This window comes from Pongo pygmaeus, chromosome 3, assembly GCF_028885625.2.
Source record: "Pongo pygmaeus isolate AG05252 chromosome 3, NHGRI_mPonPyg2-v2.0_pri, whole genome shotgun sequence".
Taxonomy (NCBI): Eukaryota; Metazoa; Chordata; class Mammalia; order Primates; family Hominidae; genus Pongo; species Pongo pygmaeus.
The window spans coordinates 135,406,767-135,428,869 of record NC_072376.2 but is presented as its reverse complement, the minus strand read 5'-3'; the positions used below and the strand labels follow the sequence as shown (position 1 = coordinate 135,428,869).

Below are 22,103 nucleotides of genomic sequence, written 5' to 3'. Positions count from 1 at the left end.
ACAACAAGGAAACACTTAAAATCACAGTGCCATAAGTGCATTTTCTAATGATCCAGCTAAAACTCTACACTGATAATCATTATTCCAAATTATTATGCAAACAATCAAGCATTAACTATCTATTGAGCACCGACAATATACAAATTAAGTACTAGACCAGATCCTAATTTCAGAGCACAGAAAAGGACAAACTCAAAAATAAAACAGAACAAAATACATTTGTTTGGACAGAATATCCTGATGAGGTTAAGATTTGTGCCCCAGGCTGGGCACGGTGGCTCACGCCTGTAATCACAGCACTTTGGGAGGCTGAGGTGGGCAGATCACCTGAGGTCAGGAGTTCCAGACAAGCCTGGAAAACGTGGTGAAACCCCGTCTCTACTAAAAATGCAAAAATTAGCTGGGTGCGATGGCAGGTGCCTGTAATCCCAGCTGAAGCAGAATTGCTTGAACCCAGGAAGCAGAGGTTGTAGTGAGCTGAGATCGTGCCACTGCACTCCAGCCTAGGTGACAGAGTAAGACTGTGTCTCAAAAAGAAAAAAAGAAAAAGAAAAAGGTTTGTGCCCCAAAGATACAGATTTGCCTTGCTCCATTTCATGGTCATAGACTTTTATCCCATGCCAGCCTTCTTACAGATGTGTGCTACGGGACAAAGGGGCCCAAGCAGGGTATTTGGAAAATCAACAAACACTAGAATTGGAAAAACAAGCAAAGACTACAGCACATGTGTAATTACCAGCTTGTACAGGCATCTCGTGGTTTTAAAATAGTAGTTCCAATAATGTGAGACCTTAAATTGTCTTTTCAACATCACTGATGATGAGTTCTCAGAATCAGTGTATAGATGAAGAAAGTCAATTTTATGCTTATGATATTTAAAGAATGGTTCCTGTTTTGTTCATTACATCTGTAACATTTTATTTTCTAATTAAACTTTAAAATTATGTCCTTCCACATAAAATGGCATCATAAATCAAAATGAGAACACTTAGAACCCAATTGTTAAACCATTGTCAAAGTCTAATTATATAACGGTCATTTTATAAACAAATGAAACCCCTCAGGGCATGTCATGAGGGGATATTGCCTTTTCTAGGCTGAAGTCACTTGGCATCAAACTCATCTTAAAAGGCTCCTAAGGTGTGGTAATATCTATGACTCATGAATTGTCCTTTCATTGCTGTACTGATTACATGATTTCCAAGATTAAATGAGCTATTAGATTCTGACTTCATTTGTTTACTGCACCCAATATTTATTACAGTAAATATCAAGTTCATTAAGTAAAATTATTGCTATCCACTTGCCAGATATTACCAAAGAGAGGTGGGGGGAGAGAATCTAGTACGGTATTATTAAATCAATGGTTCCATTTACCCCAAAGGCAGTAGTGAAGAGATGGAAAGGTGGCTTTATCCAAAACCCCAGGAAATCAACCTGAGGCACCCGTAAACTAGTAAGAACTCCTCAAAGGGGCTAGCAGCTTACTACTCTGAAATGGAAGAAGCCTAACCAAAGTGGGGTCCAGCAAGGCACATTCTATGGTGGAATGAAGAGCACACTGAGGCTGAGGGATGGCAGAAAGAGAAGGCAAGAGGCCAGGTGGTAAGAAGCTCATTCAGGATAACAAAAGAGGAAACCCACAAGTGAACTTGAGTAATTGGTGACTTTTCTGAGCTTCAGTATCCTCTTCTGTAAAAAGAGATGGGTAAACCAGAAGGTCGGAAGCCTCCCTTTGATTTCACAAGTCCATGTTTTTATGCTTGGGGTTACATGGAACACATGCAGTAGCAAAGAGCCCAGGGGTCAGGCCCACCTACAAGCCACCCCTGCTCCACACTGGGGCGGGCAGGTCCCTCTGCCTTTCCAAGTCTCAGCGTCCTCTGGAGCCTGCAAGCAAAGTAGTGTGGCAGACAGGCAGTCACCTCCTGGGAGAAGCCCAAGGGTAGATCCAGTACTTCTAACTACCCTCCTTTTTTTTTTTTTTTTTTTTTTTTGTAAATAAGAGCACCTGGAATAAACTGAATACTAAGTGTACATAAGCAGCATACATTTCACTTACTATACGCTACCACATGTTGTACGTGCTGCTTGGGATAAAGTGTTCTCTCTTCTGAATGTTTTTACACAGCTTGCTATTTTAGAGTATATACTTAATATTATCCATTCCCACCGCATTGAAAGAGGCCTGCCAAAAGTTAAGGATGCCAAAAGGAAGACGGGAGTGCAGCGTACATGCTGGAGAAGGAGAAACTCTCTAACCACTTTTAACATCTTGTTTTTATCAAGACTCTCATGTCAAATGAAGATTATTCCAGGACTATGAGAAAAACGCCAGAAAATGGGCCCTTTTGAGTGCAAATTCAGGAGAATGCCCAGGTGTGAAGCACAGTTGACCTTCAGCAACACTGAAAAATTGGAAGCATTTGTGTTGTGTCATCTTCTCCTACCTCTTCTTTTAGAAAATTTTCCTCTCTTTCCTACCTCACAGCTCCCCACTCTGCCTCCTCTTCCTCTGCACCTCTCCAGGACCCCATCATTTATATCACAGTCTTCAAAGCATCCCTCCCCAAAATCCAGTCCTTCTGGCCAGCTTTTGGGGAAGAAATTGCACTCACAATTTAATCCATACTAAATGTTAAAATCTGATAATGATTGAACTTGGCCTTTCAAAAGTTACCTGCAGTTTAGAAAACATGTAGGCACAAAGTGTCACGCCAAAGGAAAAAAAATTCCAGTGACAGATGTTCAGGTCAGTTGGACAAAACAGTCTGAGGAATGAGACCATAGATTTTTCAACTTTTCAAACAGGTCTAGAAATCTGGGCCATAATGTAGTAGGAAACCATGGCTACTATTAACTCTTCTCCATGTTTCCTGGTCAGTTTTATTTGTTTTGGGGAGTCTCCTCATGGTTTGGTCAACTATCAGTAAACATTCAATATGTGAGAAAATAATATACTGTACTTAAATTTATGTCCAGGTTGGGCTACATAGAAATAGATGAAATTTGTCATTTTTAGATTTGTATTCTTGTCAGTCTATTGCCTGGTACAGGTATCCTTTAAAAAAAAAAAAAAAAGAGTAGTCTCTTTGGGGGCTCGGGAAGAAAGGGTGGGAAGTTGGGGAGGGACAGGACTACAAACTGGATTCAGTGTATACTGCTTGGGTGATGGGTGCACCAAAATTTCACAAATCACCACTAAAGAACTTACTCATGTAACCAACTACCACCTGGTCCCTAAAACCCTATAGAAATAAAAAACTTTAAAAAAATTGGTAATCTCCACAAGTCTGGATGAGTTATTCTACATTTCCCCTTTAATATCTTGTCCTTAGCTAGTTATAAAGTTAGCAGAGTTCTCAACCTGAGTACTAGTGACATTTGAGGTCAAAAATGTTTCTGTTGAGGGTATTATAATGTGCATTGTATGATGTTTAGCAGCATCCCTGGCCTCCATCTGCCAGATGCCAGTAGCACCCTTCCAGGTTACAGCAACCAAAAATGTCTCCAGGCATTGTCAAATGTCCCCCTAGCAGGCAAAATCATCCCCATTTGAGAACCACAGAGTTAAAGTAAGATTACAAAAATGAAAACCCAACTCACAGTTAGGAAGAAAAAGTTAACAGTTGTTTTTACAACGGTGGTAATGTGGTATGCAATTCAAAATTATGTCCACTGGCTAAACTCTATATAGTTCTATTCTAAGGCGAATCGGGTATCAAAATCTTCAAAGAAAAAATGATTCAGCAACTAAGAGTCTGACAAAAAAGAGTATTAGGGGAAGCCCCAAATATTAATTTAATTTAAAGGGAAATTCTTCTGTCTTCTGGTCATAATACATGCTTTTTAATAAATAGTTTGTGATACTAGAAAAGAACAAAACCAATTGGGACACACAGCACCTTGCCCTTGTCAGCTGAGATGGCGTAGCAGACAACTGCAGAACAAATTTCAATCACAAAGATAATTTTTTGAAATAGATACTCAAGTTACCAGAATAGAGAAACAGCACTAACCCATGTAATAGGTTACAAGCATCTTTTCAGTTTTACAGGATTAAGTGATTGATAAAATTTTTAAATTACGGCAAGCCTGAAAAAAATTAAAGACTTGCCTCTCTTGCAGGTTGCTATTTTGGAAGCAATAAAGACTCAGCTCATATAAAAGTGTATTTCCCATTCTTCTGCCAATTCATGTTTGGTTGTAGAATTTTATTCTCTTCCACCCCCCCTCCACCTCCCCTCATGACATCCCATTAGCATCCCAAGACAAAGGCAGAACTACAGGGGAGTGGCGCTGGGACCTCTGTGGGTCTTTTCTCAGGCAATGAGAGAATCAAATTCTCCACCTGGAACCCATAAAGGAAGGAACGCCATAACACACAGCTTTTAAAACACATGTTTACATACACTTACAGGAGGGCAGGTTACAATATATTCTAGTCCTCTCTCTCTCACTTCAAATTCCATCAGTGTTAGAAATCGGCTCATCTTATGCCCCTTTCTTTCTCTTTCCTCTAGACGAGTGGCTCTCAAAGTGTGATGTGATCAGCATCCCCGGAGAACACGTTAGAAATGCAAATCTTCAGCCCCCACTCCAGACTTAGGGAATCCCCTAAAGTCCAAGCACTCCTTATTTAGGCCAGTGTTCTTTCTAGAACCACAAACATTGTTTCTTACAGAAAGCAAAACTGCAATTCTCATTTCATCCTCAAACCTGCTGCAAGGTAATAATGTATTAGCCCCACGTGAGGGATGAGGAAACTGGCTCTGGGGTTAAGCGTCGGCTCAAGGTCTCAAAGCTAGTCACTGCAGGTGGAAGATTAAAGTGTTTGCACTTCTTTTCACTACTGAAACAAAGCTATGGCACTTTATTAACAACATCTGGATTTTTTGCTGGTTGGCTGGTTGGTTTTTGTTTTTGCTCTTTCAGCTGTCGTCAATTCGGAAAAATATAAAACAGAGTGGGTGAGAGTAGTGTGCCATATGCCTCGGGTCGTCCCGAGTCGGAATTTAAGGGCAGGACTCTAGAAAGGTGTTTTTCCAGTAAAGACCGTTTCGTTCTGCTGCGGTCCTTCCTGTCTTTGTCCCCGGGACAGCACGCAGCAGACAGAAGCGGCCAGAGCTGCATGGCGGGGCCGCGGGCATCCCCGACGCGACAGGTTGTCTGCGGGAAGAGAGCCAGTCCGCGAGGCCCCGGCGCGCCGCGGCTCCGGGCCGGGGGTACTGGTTTACAGGGCAAATCGGCACACCCCAAAGCCCGGGGGACGCCCGGGCCTACGCCGCAGCCCGGGAAGGAGGGGGTGAGTGGTGAACCCGAAACCGCCGAGGGCCGCGCGGCCAGAAACCACACGGACCGCTAGGGTCGCAGTGAAGATCCGGGAGAAGGGTGCAGGCTGGAGGGGAGAGAGCGGGCGAGAACCCAGGAAATGGAAATGGGGCGGGGAGAGCGGGCCGGCACTCACTGTGAGGGTCGCTTTTCTCTCGGACCCCGTCAACTCGGCCGTCGGGGTGGATGCGCAGGAAGAAGCCCCCGTTTTTGCAGTACAGCCGCTTGGGGTCCTTGAAGTGGCCGGGCGGGAAGGCGCCGCTGCCGCCATCCTCGGGCAAGGCGGGCAGCGTGGTGATGCTCCCGGCTGCCATGGTCCCTGCGGGGCCCGGCCGGGGTCCCCGAGCTGCTGGAGCCGCGCGGGGAGCCGCCGTCCCCCGGCCCCGGCCCCGGCCTCCGACCCGCTCCGGGGCACGGCCCCGGCCCCGGCCCCCCAGCCTCCCGCCCGGCAGCGCGCGGCCGCGCCCGCGGTCCCCCAGCCTCGAGCGGCTCGGCCGCTCTTCTGTCCGCCGGCCCCTGGTGCGCGGCGAGCCGGCGGCCCGGGAGCTGGGGTTCACGGATGGGTGTCTCCGCGGACGCCGCCTGGGGAGAGCCGCCTCCCAAGCTGCAGCGCCCGGGATCCCGTTGCAACCGCGGGCACCGCGTCCGCTAATCTGGCACCCGCCGGGCCGCGGCGTCACATCTTCTACATCTCCACCCCCGACACCCACCAGCCTCCCGTGCCCCCAGCTCTCCTCCCTCCTGCGCGCCGCCCCCTACTCGCTCGGGTTTTCTGGGACCGGCCTCTGAGTCCGGCGGTTCGGCCACAACACGCAAGCGCGCGACATCAGTCCGGGGGGGAGCCCGGCCTCAGTCGGGGGCGGGGGAGAGGCGAGGGGCGGGGGGCGCGCGTCGGAGGCCGCAGCAGGGCTTTGGCAGTCCCTGGGCTCCACCGCCCCTTGTCCCCCAGAAGTCACCCCCGCCCAACCCCCGCACCACCCAAACCACGTTTAGGCTTTCTCCACACTGCGGGGCTTTTGCTGCGCAACCAGCCGTGACTCAACTTTTAAAAGTTTAAACTCAACTTTCTCCCCCATTTTTTTCCCCCGCTAGCGTTTCAAAACGGAGAAGCCGTTTCTACCCCAAAGTAGAGAAGTTGGAATCCAAGGAAGAGTCTGTGTCAGAGCAGCCTTTGAAAATCTCTGAATCACCAAAAGACGAGGGGTACAAGTGGGGCATAAACTTTAAAATTAAAGGACAGAGGCTGAAGTCGTCTACCAACAAAAGGAGAGAAAGAGGCCAGAGAAGGGGAGCAGATTGGGTTGCTAAAAGGAAAAGGTTTCCTTTACTGACCTAACTTGAATTAGACGACACAGAAAGATGAGGATGGGGATAAGGATAAATCTTTATCGCGATTGAAGCGCGTTAATGTCTTAACTCGGAGCTGGCATTTGCCTTAGCTAAATTGTTATGCATTTCTTGAAGAGAGAGTTATTTTCTGTAAATCCCAAATGTAAAATTGATGTTAATTGCATTTTGGTAATTTTCAGTAGGATATAGCAGGTGCCACAGATGATTAGGAAAATATCTATTCAGAAAACTTGCATGTATTGAGTACCTACTGTGTGCAACACATAATGTTGAGTGTGTGGGAGATGCCAAATCTGATGGGAGCGTCTCACACACTGAGGGAGATAAGATAGGTAGCATGAGTAACACAAATACCAGTAGAAAGTAGGCCGTAGAAGAGTAAGACTAAGTGCTGTGACATTTCAGACATGGGGTAACTCAGCGTGGGGAGGCAGGAGATTTGGGGAAGCTTCTAGAAGGAGTTGCAAGTATGGATGTGCCTCCTTGTAGAAACATTAGGTTTCAAAAGGCCATGCGTAAGTGCATTTGTTCTTAAGTCTCCAAGAGGGCTTTAACTCCAGATGCATTTCTAGAATGTTACATACAGGAGAGTGAGTAAATTCTTTGAAGCTTTAAAACCAGGCATACTGTTATTTTTTTATTTTTATTATTTTTATTTTTTTTTAGACAGAGTTTTGCTCATGTTGCCCAGGCTGGAAATCAATAGCGCGATCTTGGCTCACTGCAACCTCCACCTCCCGGGTTCAAGCGATTCTCCTACTTCAGCCTCCCGAATAGCTGGGATTACAGGCATGCGCCACCACCACGCAGGACTAATTTTTTGTATTTTTAGTAGAGATGGGGTTTCTCCATGTTGGTCAGGCTGGTCTCGAACTCCCAACCTCAGGTGATCTGCCTGCCTCAGCCTCCCATAGTGCTGGGATTACAGGCGTGAGCCACCGCGCCGGGCCCAAAACCAGGCATATTCTTCTTTCTTCTTGCAGCTGGTATATGTTCTACAGAGGAGGAAAAAAAAATATTTTCCCCATTCATTACTAGGTTTATGGCTGAAGCCCCTGTAACAAAAGACACATTAACAAGAGAAAAACATACTAACTTATTTATGTAAGTTTTACACAAAACAGGAGACTTCAGAAATTAAGACCCAAAGTTAAGAAGGAAACCTGTGTATTTTTAAGGCTAGGATTGATAAAGAAGTGGAAGTCATGGAGAAGTGTGATTGGACAGATCTTTGATCTAATGGTAATAAACTGGGGGGACTTACTTAGCAAGGCCTATTTGCTCAGATTCTTCTCCCTGTCCGTGTGTCTTCAGAGATAAGGATGTCCGTTTCCTCCAGGTATAGGGAAGGCACCTCTGGAATGAAGGTCTTATGGCCTGCCTCAGAAGAGAAGATCTGGGGAAAGTGAAAGTAACCCTCTTGCTTCTGCTCTTTTCTCAAGTGCCAAGGTACCAATATTTTTGGTTAGCATGTCTTGAACCCCATCAGTTCTCTAACATCTCTCTCCAAAATGGATTCGTTTCATCTTCATTGAAAATCCATCTGTTGAGACAAAATCGCTCCCTCCAGATGATCTCTGTAGGTGCTACTGTGGTGCTGAGTAGTTCCTAGAATGATTGAACTCTCACTTGAACTCTGTGTCACAGAAACTTGAGGATTCCAGGAGCACGGGGATAAAATCTAAGTCATGATATTTTTTAACAATGGCATCCAGAAACTTGGGGAGCAGCTACACGCAGTAAAATAACTTGTATTCCCTGCAATTCAAACAAATAATCTAATTTTCAAATGGGAAAAGATTTGAACAGACACTTCTCCAAAGAAAATATACAAATAGCCAATAAGCACATGACGAGGGGCTCAACATCATTAGACATTAGAGAAATACAAATCAAAACAACAATGAGATACTACTTTACACCCACTAGGATAGCTATAATTAAGAAATAACAACAAAAAATAACAAGTGTTGAAGATGTGGTAAAAGTGGAACCCTCAAACATTGCTGGTGGAAAGACAAAATATTGACTACCAATATAAAAACAGTCTGACAGTTAACTCTAAAATTAAACAGAGTCACCAGACAACCCAGCAATTCCACTCCTAGGTATGTAGCCAAGAGAATTGGAAACATATATTCACATGAAAACATGTACATAAACGTTCATAGCAGTTTTATTCATAATAACCAAAATGTGGAAACAAGCCAGATGTCCATCAAATGATGAATGGATAAATCAAATGTGGTATATCCATACAATGAAATGTTATTTGGCAATAAACAGAAATGAATTACTGATACATGCTACAACATGGATGAAGCTTGGAAACATTATGCTCAGTGGAAAAAGACAGAAAAGGCCACGTGTTATATGATTCCATTTATATGAGTTGCCTAGGGTAGGCAAATCCATAGAAACAGAAAGCAGCTTAGTGGTTGCCAGGGCTGAAGGAGAGGGAAATGGGCAGTGACTGCTAATGAGTATGGGATTTCCTTTGGGACCTATAAAAGAGTTCCGGAATTAGATAGTGGTGATGGTTATTACACAACTTTGTGAATATACTGAAAACCATTGAATTGCACACTTTAAAATGGTGAATTTCATGATACATGAATTGTATCTTCAAAAAAAGAGAAAGAAAAATAATAGATGACAAAATGAAAATGAGTTTTTTTCTCCCATAAAGTCGGGAGGAAAAAGATATCATCCAGTGCTATTAAGGATGAGGTGAACCAAAGACCTTATTGACAGTCAGAGGGAGGCTAAATTATACAGCATTTTGGGAAAACTATTTAAAAGGGTACATCACATTTTTAATTTTTGATTTTTTTTCTTTTTTGAGACAGAGTCTCGCTCTGTCAACCCAAGCTGGAGTGCATTGGCAGAATCGTGGGTCACTGTAACCTCGACCTCCTGGGCTCAGGTGGTCCTCCTACCTCAGCCTCCCAGGTTTGCTGGGACTACAGGCACATGCCACCATGCCTGACTAATCTTTTGTATATTTTATAGAGACATGTTTTATTTCACCATGTTGCCCAGGTTGGTCTCAAACTCCTGGGGTCATGCGATCTGCCAGTCTCAGCATGCCAAAGTGCTGGGATTACAGGCATGTGTCACCATGACTGGCCCAATTTTTGAAATTTAAATACCATTTGAGCCAACAGTTTTGGTGTAAGAAATTTATTCTCAAGAAACGATTATAGATGTACACAAGATTTATTAACCTGGATGTTCATTATATCCTTGATCGTAATGAGGAAAAATAAGGGATAATCTAGGTGATTAATGTGAATAAATTATATTATATTCATTCAAAGTAGTACATTCCATGTAGCCAAATAAACAGTTTTGTGGGAGAATGTATAATCACATGAAAAAAATGCTTGCAATATTGTATATTGTTAATTGAACGAAGTAGTTTACAAAACTGTATAATAGTATCTCATTTATTTAATATGCTTTCATACACATAATAGAATGAGAAACACTAAAGTATTTGTAGTGATATTTTGGAAGGTAGAATTTTTTATGCAAACAACTAATTACTCACTATCATATAAACTTATCATCTAAAATTGTATCTTGTTTATTTGTTTTTGTATTTATTATCAGTTTCCTTCCCCTAATATAATACAAGAAAACTTAGAGCAGATATCTTTCTGACCTGTACATTGCTGTATCCCAAGGACCTAATGGCACTAAGTGGGGCCTCAGTAAGTTGGTTTGCTTGTTTGTTTCTTTTTTGACAAATGAAAGAATGCATTATTTTCATCACAAAAAGCTGTTTTTGAAAGCTAAGTTCATCATCTACATTATGGAAGGGCAGGTATCAGTGTAGTCAATGTCTGTGGAAGTCTTTCTTTTAACCATTTCATAATGAAAATCACCTTAAACCCATTTCCTTATGAAAATCTCACAAAAAAATGCACAAATTACTGTTTTCTAAAACCTAGTACATCAAAAATAATCTTGTTAGTTCTCCAGATCATCATCATCATACTATCAGGTATGAAATAATAGAGTGAACCACTCTATTTTATGTTCACAAGAGGTAGTAAAGATTACTGTCTAATTTTGTGCTCAGATGACAGGTTCTAATGTCACCTAATTGTGCTTTAGCACAGAAAATTATTTAGGTGACTTGTGTCCTTGACTTTTAAAAACAAATAAACAACAACAAACATACAAAACTTCCAGAAATATCCAATGGCTTTTGTTGCATTTGGCTATTTTATTTTTAAATATTGTATTGTCACTCTAATAGATCACCAAGCTTCAATTATTCATTGTTCTCAGAAGGTGAGGGGCCTCCTGCTGTGCGTATTACCACTGGAATGGTAATTCCATCTCCTGTCAGATCAGCAGTGGTATTAAATACTCACAGGAGGCTGGGCGCAGTGGCTCACACCTGTAATCTCAGCACTTTGGGAGGCCAAGCGGGGTGAATCACCTGAGGTCAGGAGTTCGAGACCAGCCTGGCCAACATGATGAAACCCTGTCTCTACTAAAAATACAAAAATTAGCCGGGCGTGGTGGTGCACTCCTGTCATCCCAGCTACTCTGGAAGTTAAGACGGGAGAATCTCTTGAACCTGGGAGGCAGAGTGGCCCGAGACCGTGCCACTACATTCTAGCCTGGGCAACAGAGTAAGACTCCATCTCAAAAAAAAAAATACTCATAGGAGCGTTAACCTTATTGTCAACTGCACATGTGAGGGATGTAGGTTACGCAGTCTCTATGAGAATCTAATGCCTGATTATCTGAAGTGGAGCTGAGGCAGAGATACTGGTGCTGGGGAGCGGCTGCAAATACAGATTAACATTGGCAGAGAGATTTGGCTGCACAGAGACCATAATAAATCAATCGCATGCAGACTCATACCAAAAACCCTGTCAGTGAGTGGCAAGGGACAAGCTGCATCTGGTGGCAGGCTTTAAGTGAGACTCTGAAACTTATTTTAGTCCACTCATGGCCTTCCCATTATTTTATTTACCACTTTGGTCCTTGCCTCTTTCCTGCACTACATACTTGTCTCAGGCACAGTTTTGGTAAACCCACAGGCTAACCCTAGCCAAAATGAGTGAAAAACAAACGTCACTGGAAAGCTTCTTTGAAAAGGGGGAAAGACCGAGTGATGTGACAGCAGAAGGCTCTAAGACTGCCAACAGAAAGAAAGCTGAATTTAAAAGAAAATACCAAGAGTCTTACTTAAATTACAAGCTCATTGCAACAGGGTATTCATATTCTCTGAGCCCACTTTGTATAATATGTGGTGACTGGCTATCCAACGAAGCCACGTAACCCGTAACCTTAAAAACTGCTTTGTGACACGGAGACCAAGCATTAAAAGACAAGTCTTTGGAGTTTTTTTAAAAAAGAAAACAATGTGAAGGCTGAGGCGGGTGGATCACCTGAGGTCAGGAGTTCAAGACCAGCCTGGCCAACATGGAGAAACCGTGTCTCTACTAAAAATACAAAAATTAGTTGGGCGTGGTGACAGGCACCTGTAATCCCAGCTACTCAGGAGGCTGAGGCAGGAGAACTTCTTGAACCCAGGAGGCAGAGGTTCCAGTGAGCTCAGATGACACCACTGCACTCCAGCCTAGGCAACAGAGCAAGACTCCATCTAAAAAAAAAAAAAAGAAGAAAAAAAAAGAAAACAATGTGAACATGAACAGAAACAATTTTTGAAGGCCACCACTTCATCAAATGTGTCTCCACTGAGCACATCATTAGTGGCTAACTGCATTGCTAAAGCTAAGAAGCCCTTTACTACTGGTGAAGAGTTGACCCTGCCTGCTCTAAGGACATTTGCTGTGAACTTTTAGGAAAGGCTGCAGTTCAAAAGGTGGCACATGTTCTTCTTTTGGCTAGCACCATAACTAGATGAAATGATAAAATAGCAGATGATATTGCATCACAATTTTAGAGAGGATGTGGTACACAATCCAGGTTGATGAGTCCAGAGATGTTGACAACAGGGGACAATGCCATGTTTTTCAGGAGGATGTGCACGAAGATATGTTGTATGCACTTTTGTTGCCAACCAACACCATGGCTGCAGAACTATTCAAGTCTTTGAGTGATTACATATCATGAAAACTGCATTGATCATTTTGTGCCAGCATATGTATTGATGGAGTGGCTGCCATGACTGAATAGCTTTCCCATTTCACTACTTGGGTCAAAGATGTCACTCTGAATGTGAGTGTATCACATTCAGAAGACACTGTGTCATCCATACAGAAATGCTGGCTAGTCAAAAACTGTCACCTGAACTTAACAACATTTTGCAGGATGTGATTAAAATTATCAACCACATTAAAATACATACCCTTAACTCACATCTGTTCACACAGCTCTGTGAGGAGATGGACGCAGAGCACACAAGTCTTCTCTTATACACAGAAGTGAGATGGCTTTCTAAAAGTAGATCACTGGCCAGAGTTTTTGAGTTACAAGAGCCACTCCAGGCATTTAGAAAAAAGTCACCATTAGCAGCACATTTTAGTGACACAGAATGGGTCACAAAACTTGATTACTTTTGTGACATATTCAGCCTGCTTAATGAACTCAATCTGTCACTCCAAGGCAGAACAACAACTGTTCAAGTTGTAAGATAAAGTGGCTACATTCAAAGCCAAACTAGGGCTGGGCACAGTGGCTCACGCCTGTAATCCCAGCACTTTGGGAGGCTGAGGCGGGCAGATCTCTTGAGGTCAGGAGTTCGAGACCAGCCTGAGCAACATGGTGAAAACCCGTCTAGACTAAAAATAAAAAACTAGCCGGGCATGGTGGTATGCACCTGTAGTCCCATCTATTCGGGAGGCTGAGGCAAGAGAATTGCTCGAATTTGGGAGGGTGAGATTGCAGTGAGCCGAGATTATACCACTGCACTCCAGCCTGGGTGACAGAGTGAAACTACGTCTCAAAAAAAAAAAAAAAAAAAAAGCCAAACTGGAATTATGTGGGCAACTAGTGAACATTGGGATTTCTGACATGTTTCAGACATTAGCAGAGATTTGGAAAGAGACTGAGCCAGGGCCTTCTTTCTCCCAGCTGGTGCATGATCACCTATCTCGGATTTCAAAGGACTTTGAGCATTACTTCCCAATCACAAAAGACCCCCAAACTGGGAAGGAAAGGATCCGCCACCCATTTGCGGATAAGCCAGGGGAATCGACTGTCCATGCTGGAAGAGGATCAGCTGCTGGAGATGGCAAATGACCGTGGCCAGATAAAAAAAAGTATGTTTGATCTGACTTCAAATCTCCATACGTTCTGGACTAAAGTCACGGCGAAATATCCTGAGGTTGTCACAAAAGCAATGAAAAGCCTGCTTCCATTTCCAACATGCCATCTTTGTGAAATAGAGTTTTCTGCAGTGACAGCAACCAAAATGGGATTACAGAGTAGACCGGACATAACACGTTTCAGGTGTCACTGTCTCCCATCATCCCTAAATGGGACCATCTAGTTGCCTGAAAACAAGCTCAGGGTTCCCACTGGTTCTACGTTATGGTGAGTGGTATAATTATTTTATTATATATTACAATGCAATAATAATAGAAATAAACTGCACAATAAATGTAATGCACTTGAATCATCCTGAAACTATCCCCCACCCCACACCCTGCCCCCTGCCATCCATGGAAAAATTGTCTTCCACGAAACCGGTCCCCTGTGTCAAAAAGGTTGGGGACTGCTGATCTATGTGACTATAATAATCAAGTGACTAGTCTCAGCTCATAGACTGATTTTGCCTTCCCAAGATCAAACCCTAAGTTCAGAGAAGTGAGAAAAATGAAAACTTCAGGATATCTTTTACTCTTAAATCATCTTTGCAGCTTCCTAGAGGGCCATTAGGTAACCACAAACACTTGGGTTTTTTAACGTTCTTTTTTTTTTTTTTTTTTTTTTTTTTTTTGAGATAGAGTCTCACTCTGTTGTCCAGGCTGGAATACAGTGGCATGATCTCAGCTCACTGCAACCTCTGCCTCCCAGGTTCAAATGATCCTTCTGCCTCAGCCCCCCTAGTAGCTGGGATTACAGGCATGTGCCACCATGCCTGGCTAATTTTTGTATTTTTAGTAGAGACGGGGTTTCTCCATGTTGGCCAGGCTGGTCTTGAACTCCTGACCTCAGGTGATCCACCCGCCTCAGCCTCCCAAAGTGCTGGGATTACAGGAGTGAGCCACCGCGCCGGGCCCAGGTTTTTTAACCTTTTAATGAGAAAGATGCTAGAAGTAATTATGTTTATTCATATGTTCTATATTTTTTTAATTAGCCCAACACTTTTCTAAGAGCTGCATTGGAGGAGCAATTGAATCAAAGGAGCTCAGTGTTTCCTACATTAATTTCATTCAAATGAATTGTTATTTGTAATAGACATGTTACAAAGATGGCCCTTTCCAGGAAGGCCCTGTTATTCTTTATCTTCTGTGTAATGTACTCAGATTACAGAGATTCTGATCTCATTGTTCATTTGTTCTTATTTAGATATTAATTAAAAGGGGCATCCTGACCCTGAATTCAAGGCTTTTTTTTTTTTTTAAATATGCCAATACTAGGAGGAAAAAACTTACCATTTTAAAGCAACCTTGCAAGAAGCAAGAATTTGAATTTACCTTTGGGGCAGACTGCTCCTTGGTTGTGGAAACCAAGTCCTCACCACCAGTGTTGCCCTGCTCTAAACAAAGTAAAAGACAAAGAACAAACTGGGAAAATACGCAGTCTTTGACATCAAAGCTAGTCTTCTAAATACAAAAAGAGATCTTAACTGTCAATGAGAAAAGATCCATGGGCAAAGGTATATAAACAGGTAGTTTGTAGAAAAAGAAATGTAAGTGGATTGTTAAAATGTGAGTAAAAAAAGTACAAATTAAACCTAGAATGAGATCTGTTCTTCTACTCAGATGGGCCCAGTTAAAAAGTTTAATAATTATAGCAATAGTATAAAGTAACAGTTACTCTCACTGTTGGTGGGAGGTCTAATCAGCAATAACTTTCAATATTTGAGATAAGTATACCTTTAGATCCAGGATTTTCTTTTCTGGAAATTTATTCTTCAGACATATTCATACATGTGCCCAAAGATGTATGTACATATGGGCTTGAACTTTGCTTGTGGTTGCAAAAGATTGAAAATAAGCAATATAAATGGTTATCAATAGGGGCTAGTAAAAAGAAATGATGGTAGAGACATTCATTTAATAAATTATTGAAAGCCTATCATTGCCAGACATAACTCTATAATGAACTTTGTAGTTTTTTAATAAATAAAGTAGACCTATATGTTATGGCTATGAAATGATCTCTAAGATATGTTGAAAAGTAGAAAACAAGTAAAAAAAGTAAGATATACTGCAGTGTCCATAATATACTTCTATTTTTTGAAGGAAGACATACATACATACAGTATATATTCTTGCATAGACATAGATAATATTTCAGAAATGTCCGCCTCTTGGGAGAACTGGGGACTGGAGTCTACAGTCAAAGGAAGACTGCTCATTTTACTGTTTTTTGTTTGTTTTTGTTTTTTTGTGTTTTTTGGAGACAGAGTCTTGCTCTGTCACCCAGGCTGGAGTGCAGTGGCAAGATCTTGGCTCATTGCAACCTCCGCCTCCCGAGTTCAAGTGATTCTTCTGCCTCAGCCTCCTGAGCAGCTGGAATTACAGGCACACACCACCACACCCAGCTAATTTTTGTATTTTTAGTAGAGATGGGTTTCACCATGTTGACTAGGCTGGTTTTGAACTCCTGACCTCAAGTGATCCGCCCACCTCAGCTTCCCAAAGTGCTAGGATTATAGGTGTGAGCCACCGTACCCAGCCTCATGGTACTGTTTTTGTACTCTTTGATTTTTTTTCACCATATGCATGCATTTTTTTCTCTACTTAAATAGGTTATTTTAAAATATACATAGTGAGAAAAATACAATAATTTCATATGAAATTTGTCAAGAAAAAAGGGAAAATGCTTTTTTTTTTTTTTTTTTTTTTCTGTCTTCAGGGGATGGTGTCTAGAGGTACTCAGAATGGTCCAGCTTTTGACCTAACGTTGTGGGCTTCCCCACAATACAGCCTCTAACACAACTATGCCGTCCCGAAACCCTGGTAATGTAATTGTCTACTTTTATACCAACAAGGTTGAAAAAGCACCAAAATCTGTATGTGGTGTGTGCCTAGGCTGACTTCATTGAGTTGGTGCTGTGAGACATAAAGTTCTTATGAGATTGTCTAAAACAAAAACACATCAGCAGGGCCTACTGTTGTTCTACATGTGCTAAGTGTGTCTGTGACTGGATCAAGCATGCTTTCCTCCGAGGAGCTGTAGAGTGAAAGTGATGAAGGCAGGAGCACAGATTCAGAGAGTTACATTTAAAAATGAAGCTTTTTTGAGTACTAAATAATATTTTTTAGAAAAGAAAAGAAAAAAATAAGTAAATGCAGAAGGTCCAGAAAGTAAAGATGCCATGTATCATCTCTGGCCATGTCCTGTAGGAGTCCAGGGGACAGCTCTCTGGTAACATCTGCACTCCTATCTTATGCTTCCCACTGGAGAAATGGCTACACTCGTATACTGAGAGAAGACCTTGGGAAGAATCCCTTCATCTACTTTTTGCCTTGCTCCTCCAAGTTGGGCTATGAGGTATTTTAGATTTCAGTTCCACTATTAGAGGTGAAACCGAAATACATACGGTACTAAAGCCTACTGAACATGAAAACGCGAGGGCCTAGAAATTGGCAATATCATGATATATAGGAGATAGCATAGGTTGATTTAATGCAATTCCCCAAATATTCACAAGTGCACATTGAGAATTCTCCAGTGAGAAGATGTCCCTGGACTTTGTCATGCAGTTAGTCCTAAAATTGGTTTCTTCTTTTAAATGCATTATTTCTTTTCTTTTTTTTTCTTTGGAGATGGTGTCTCACTCACGTCGCCCAGACTGGAGTGCAGTGACACCATCTTGGCTCACTGCAGCCTCTACTATTCACCTCAGGGCTTAGGTGATCCTCTCACCTCAGCCTTCTGAGTAGCTAGGACTACAGGTGTGGGCCACCATGCCTGGCTAATTTTTAAAATTTTTTTGTAGAGATGGTTTTCACCATGTTGCCCAAGTTGATCTCAAACTCCTTGGCTCAAGCCATCAGCCCATCTGGGCCTCTGAAAGTTGCTGGGATTACAGGTGTGAGCCACCGTGCCGGCTGTATTTTTTTTAAGATGTAGAAATACTTTTTAATATGAGTTTAAGGCTATTTTTCTTTTGAACACTTTTATTGACAACTTGAATTAGATCTGTTTTTATTCTTTTTTGTTATTAGCTTTTAATTAGTTAAGAAACATATGAATTCAATATCTTTGTAAAAAAAATAAAGTTTTACAGATAATAGTGAGAGTATCCTTTAGACTCCACCCCCAACCACTGTCACTTCTCCTCAGATGAAACCACTTTTCTCAGTTTGGTGTGTATCATTTCAGACTTTCTTTGTGCATTTACATACATATATGCACCCACAGAGAAGAAATTATTGTTTTGTGTGGGTGTCCATGTTTGTATATATAAATGGTATAATAGCGTTCTTATCTTTCAGCAGCTTGCATTTTCACTCAATATATATAAGTTTTTCCATGTTAGTTAAGTCTGGATCTACCTTGCTCATTTTAACTGCAGCAGAGTATTCCAGAGTATGATATATCTGTGCTACATAATGCAGCATGGATGTACATGCAGGTTGCATACAAATCATTGCTATTATAAACAGTGATGCAGTGGCCATCTTTGCACTTGCCCATGTGTGCATATATTTGAGTTATTCTCCAGAGGCACTACTCATTAATGAATTCACCGGGTCCTTGCATATTCCATTTTAAGAGACACTGTCAAATTCACCTCCAAAATAGCTGTACTGAGTTATAGTTCCACCAACAGTGCTCACATCTTTGTAGAGGTGTGATTCTTGCCAAAATCTTAATGTCATAAATCTGAGAATGCTAATTAGTAGAATAGATGACAAAATTAAAATGTAAGAGCCTTTCTACAAGTTAAAAGGTTAAGATAAAATTTGTGATGTAGATATAAATAAAGTTCTACATCTAAGTTAAAAAAAATCAGCTTGGCAAGTATAGCATGGCAGAAACTGGCTTGGTAAAAAGTCATATAAAACTGATCACATGGTTAATAGAGGCCAAAAGGGTAAAGCTGCTACCTAAAAAGCTAACATAACTGGGTTTCCTTAATAGATGTTTAGTGACCAGATGATATGATGTTGTAATTCCTCCAAACAGATCACATTTGGAACATCTACATCTTAAGGGGACATTGACAAGATAGGTGGTTTTCAAAAGAGGGCAACATTGGCTACCATATTCATGTTTTGTGATAATTGTGCAGATTCCCATGTATCATCAAGTACTTTTTTTTCAAAGACTGAATAAGAAGAGTACATTACAGCACAGCCAGGTGCAGTGGCTCACGCCTGTAATCCCAGCACTTTGGGAGGCTGAGGTGGGCAGATCATCTGAGGTTAGGAGTTCGAGACCAGCCTGGCTAACATGGTGAAAGCCCGTCTCTACGAAAATACAAAAATTTGCTGGGCATGGTGGCGGATGCACGTAATCTCAGCTACATGGGAGGCTGAGGCAGGAAAATCGCTTGAACCCAGGAGGCGGAGGTTGCAATAAGCCGAGATTGCACCATTGCATTCCAGCCTGGGAAACAGAGTGAGACTCCCTCTCAAAAATAAAAATAAAAATAAAAATAAAAAAGTGCATTACAGTAAAAAGTCATAGAAACATTTCAGAGCTCCAGATACAGAATCTACTTATGATGGACCCTTCTTTTATTAACCTCTCTAGATACAGGAGAATTGGTCACCACAGGGTTCTTCCATCTCTGCAGCACTAAGTACCAGATTCAGAATATCATTAACTTCAACCCAACAGAAGTGGCTGATTATAGTCAATGTTGGTTTGTGTTCAAAAGAGAGGACTAATTTTTTTTTCTTTCATCACTGAGGAAGCATTAGCTTTGTGTGCAGTCCAAGTTTACTATACCCTTAGCCAAAACTATGACTTTGTTTGTGACTCTCCAGCCAATGACCTCAAGCCTGACCTACAGCAATCATTCCCAGGAAGGAAAAGGTCATTTGAACACCTCAGCCCCTAGTCATTAGGGGAATATGAAATTTCATCTCAACTTAGTGTTCTTAAGGTTAAGGTCTTCTCATGAAAGTAACACAGAAGGAATGAGTAGTGATTTTTTAAAAAGCGGGAATGGGATTTGGCTAGACTTGAAAATATCAAATGTTTTCACAATATCCATTCTTTGATAACAAAATACATTTCATTAACTATCCAAAACAATAAGCTATCTGAAAAGCTAATGTTTTGACCAGTAGTTTACTAATAAAGTAATGAAGTTACCGTAAAGATTACATTTAGAACACGTTGGAATTCAAATAGGCTGAGCTAAAGTTAATGTTTTCACTATCTATGTAAAAAACAAAACAAATGAGAAAAAACACTTCAATTACTACAAAGACAACTTTTTTTTTTTTTTTTTTTTTTTTTGAGATGGAGTCTCGCTCTATCACCCAGGCTGGAGTGCAATGGCGTGATCTCGGCTCACTGCAACCTCCGCCTCCCGGGTTCAAGCAATTCTCCTGCCTCAGCCTCCTGAGTAGCTGGAATTACAGGCATGCGCCACCACGCCCAGCTAATTTTTGTATTTTTAGTAGAAATGGGGTTTTGCCGTGTTGGTCAGGTCGGTCTTGAATTCCTGACCTTGTGATCCGCCTTCCAAAGTGCTGAGATTACAGGCATGAGCTACCGTGCCCGGCCCAACTATGTTTAAACTCTAGCAATATACATATACGTGATCAGCAAAGAATTCTAATTTCTAGTTTTTCTTATTTATTTATTATAGAACATATGGAAATCTCTCTACTTCACGTCTATTTTTTTAAAATTTGGGATGACTTGCCTATTAAAAGACATAAGAAAGAGAGTTTTAAAATTAAAATGAGCAGCATAAAGCACTTATAGGACAAAATTAATTGTAACAGGAGCCAAATCTTTACCTTAATTGGTCACTAAAGTTAGCTCTAATATTCCTGGCAGACAAGGAAATAAGGAAAATAAGACATGTTCTAAAATTTGTACTGTTTGATAAAAATTCACTGGAAAATAAACTCTTTCCTAGCATCAGTTCTCTTATAAACTTGTTGAATGGCTCCTTACGAAAGTAGTAACATAAGGGCATATGTCTTGGACTGTAAATTTGCAAAAGATTAAGAAAATATTATTCACATCATCTTAATAAAAGCCAAAGATTCAACATTCAGTCATAACTTTGTAACAGCATTTCTTCAGGGGATTAAAGTAATGAATTTCGAGAACATTGCATTCTGTTGATCTAATTAAGACAAGGACAGATTATAGGTAATGTAGAAGAGTAGTTGATTATATGTCCCTTGGATTATCTCTCTCAAACATTAGTTACCTTGTGTCCAATTATATACTTGTTATTTTTATGCCTATAAGAATGTTCATGAAGATAAACTCAAAGAAGAAAATATTGCTATATTAATCCCCAGCCAAAAATTATCATTAGAACATTTTGCTGACATATTCTTCATAGACAGATGAATAGATAGATATAGATAGCTTTTTATGAAACTCTATCATATTGAATACACTATTTTATCACCTTATTTTCTATATATCAATATATTATGAACATTTCTATTGTTTTTCTATAGCTTTATTCTTAATGCCATCATATTATTTCATTACATGGATATACCATAGCTTATTTCATACACTGTCTGTGGACATGTAAGTAATTCTAAATTTTTTTCATTCTATCTTACTGCATAATTTTGATTACTTTCTTAGGATTAATTCCTTGCTTTTTTTTTTTTTTTTTTTTTGTGAGACAGAGTCTCACTCTGTCACCCAGGCTAGAGTGCAATGATACAATCTCAGCTCACTGCAACCTCTGCCTCCCAGGTTCAAGCAATTCTCTCACCTCAGCCTCCCGAGTACCTGGGATTACAAGCACCCACCATCATGCCTGGCTAATTTTGGTATTCTTGTGGAGATGGGGTTTCACCATGTTGAACAGGCTGATCTTGAACTCCTGACCTGAGGTGATCCTCCCACCTCGGCCTCCCAAAGTGCTGCATGAGCCACCACACCCGACCTAATTCCTTGTCTCTATGTCCCTTTGATTTTCCTTTCACAGGCCTCATTGTACTTGTAATTGTTTATGTAATGTCTAGTCATTTGATAGAATGTAATTCCCAGCCTTTGACATCGATGTTCTATAAATACTTTCGATTAAACAAATGAATGTTTTTAAACTTTGGGGTACATTTTATCAAGTAGTCTGAAGAAGGTGTGTCCACTTA

The 22,103-nt window shown here is 41.2% G+C and overlaps 1 protein-coding gene across 1 annotated transcript in view; it reads right to left on the bottom strand.

Annotated features, from left to right (window-relative positions):
* Window positions 1-6,139, bottom strand: part of FGF2 (fibroblast growth factor 2) — a 71,079-nt gene extending 64,940 nt beyond the window's left edge. The window contains exon 1 of the mRNA XM_054484990.2: window positions 5,468-6,139. Coding sequence (XP_054340965.1) covers window positions 5,468-5,645 — 178 coding nt within the window. The 5' untranslated portion in view covers window positions 5,646-6,139. The remainder of the gene's footprint in view (window positions 1-5,467) is intronic.
* Between the last annotated feature and the right edge of the window lie 15,964 nt (window positions 6,140-22,103).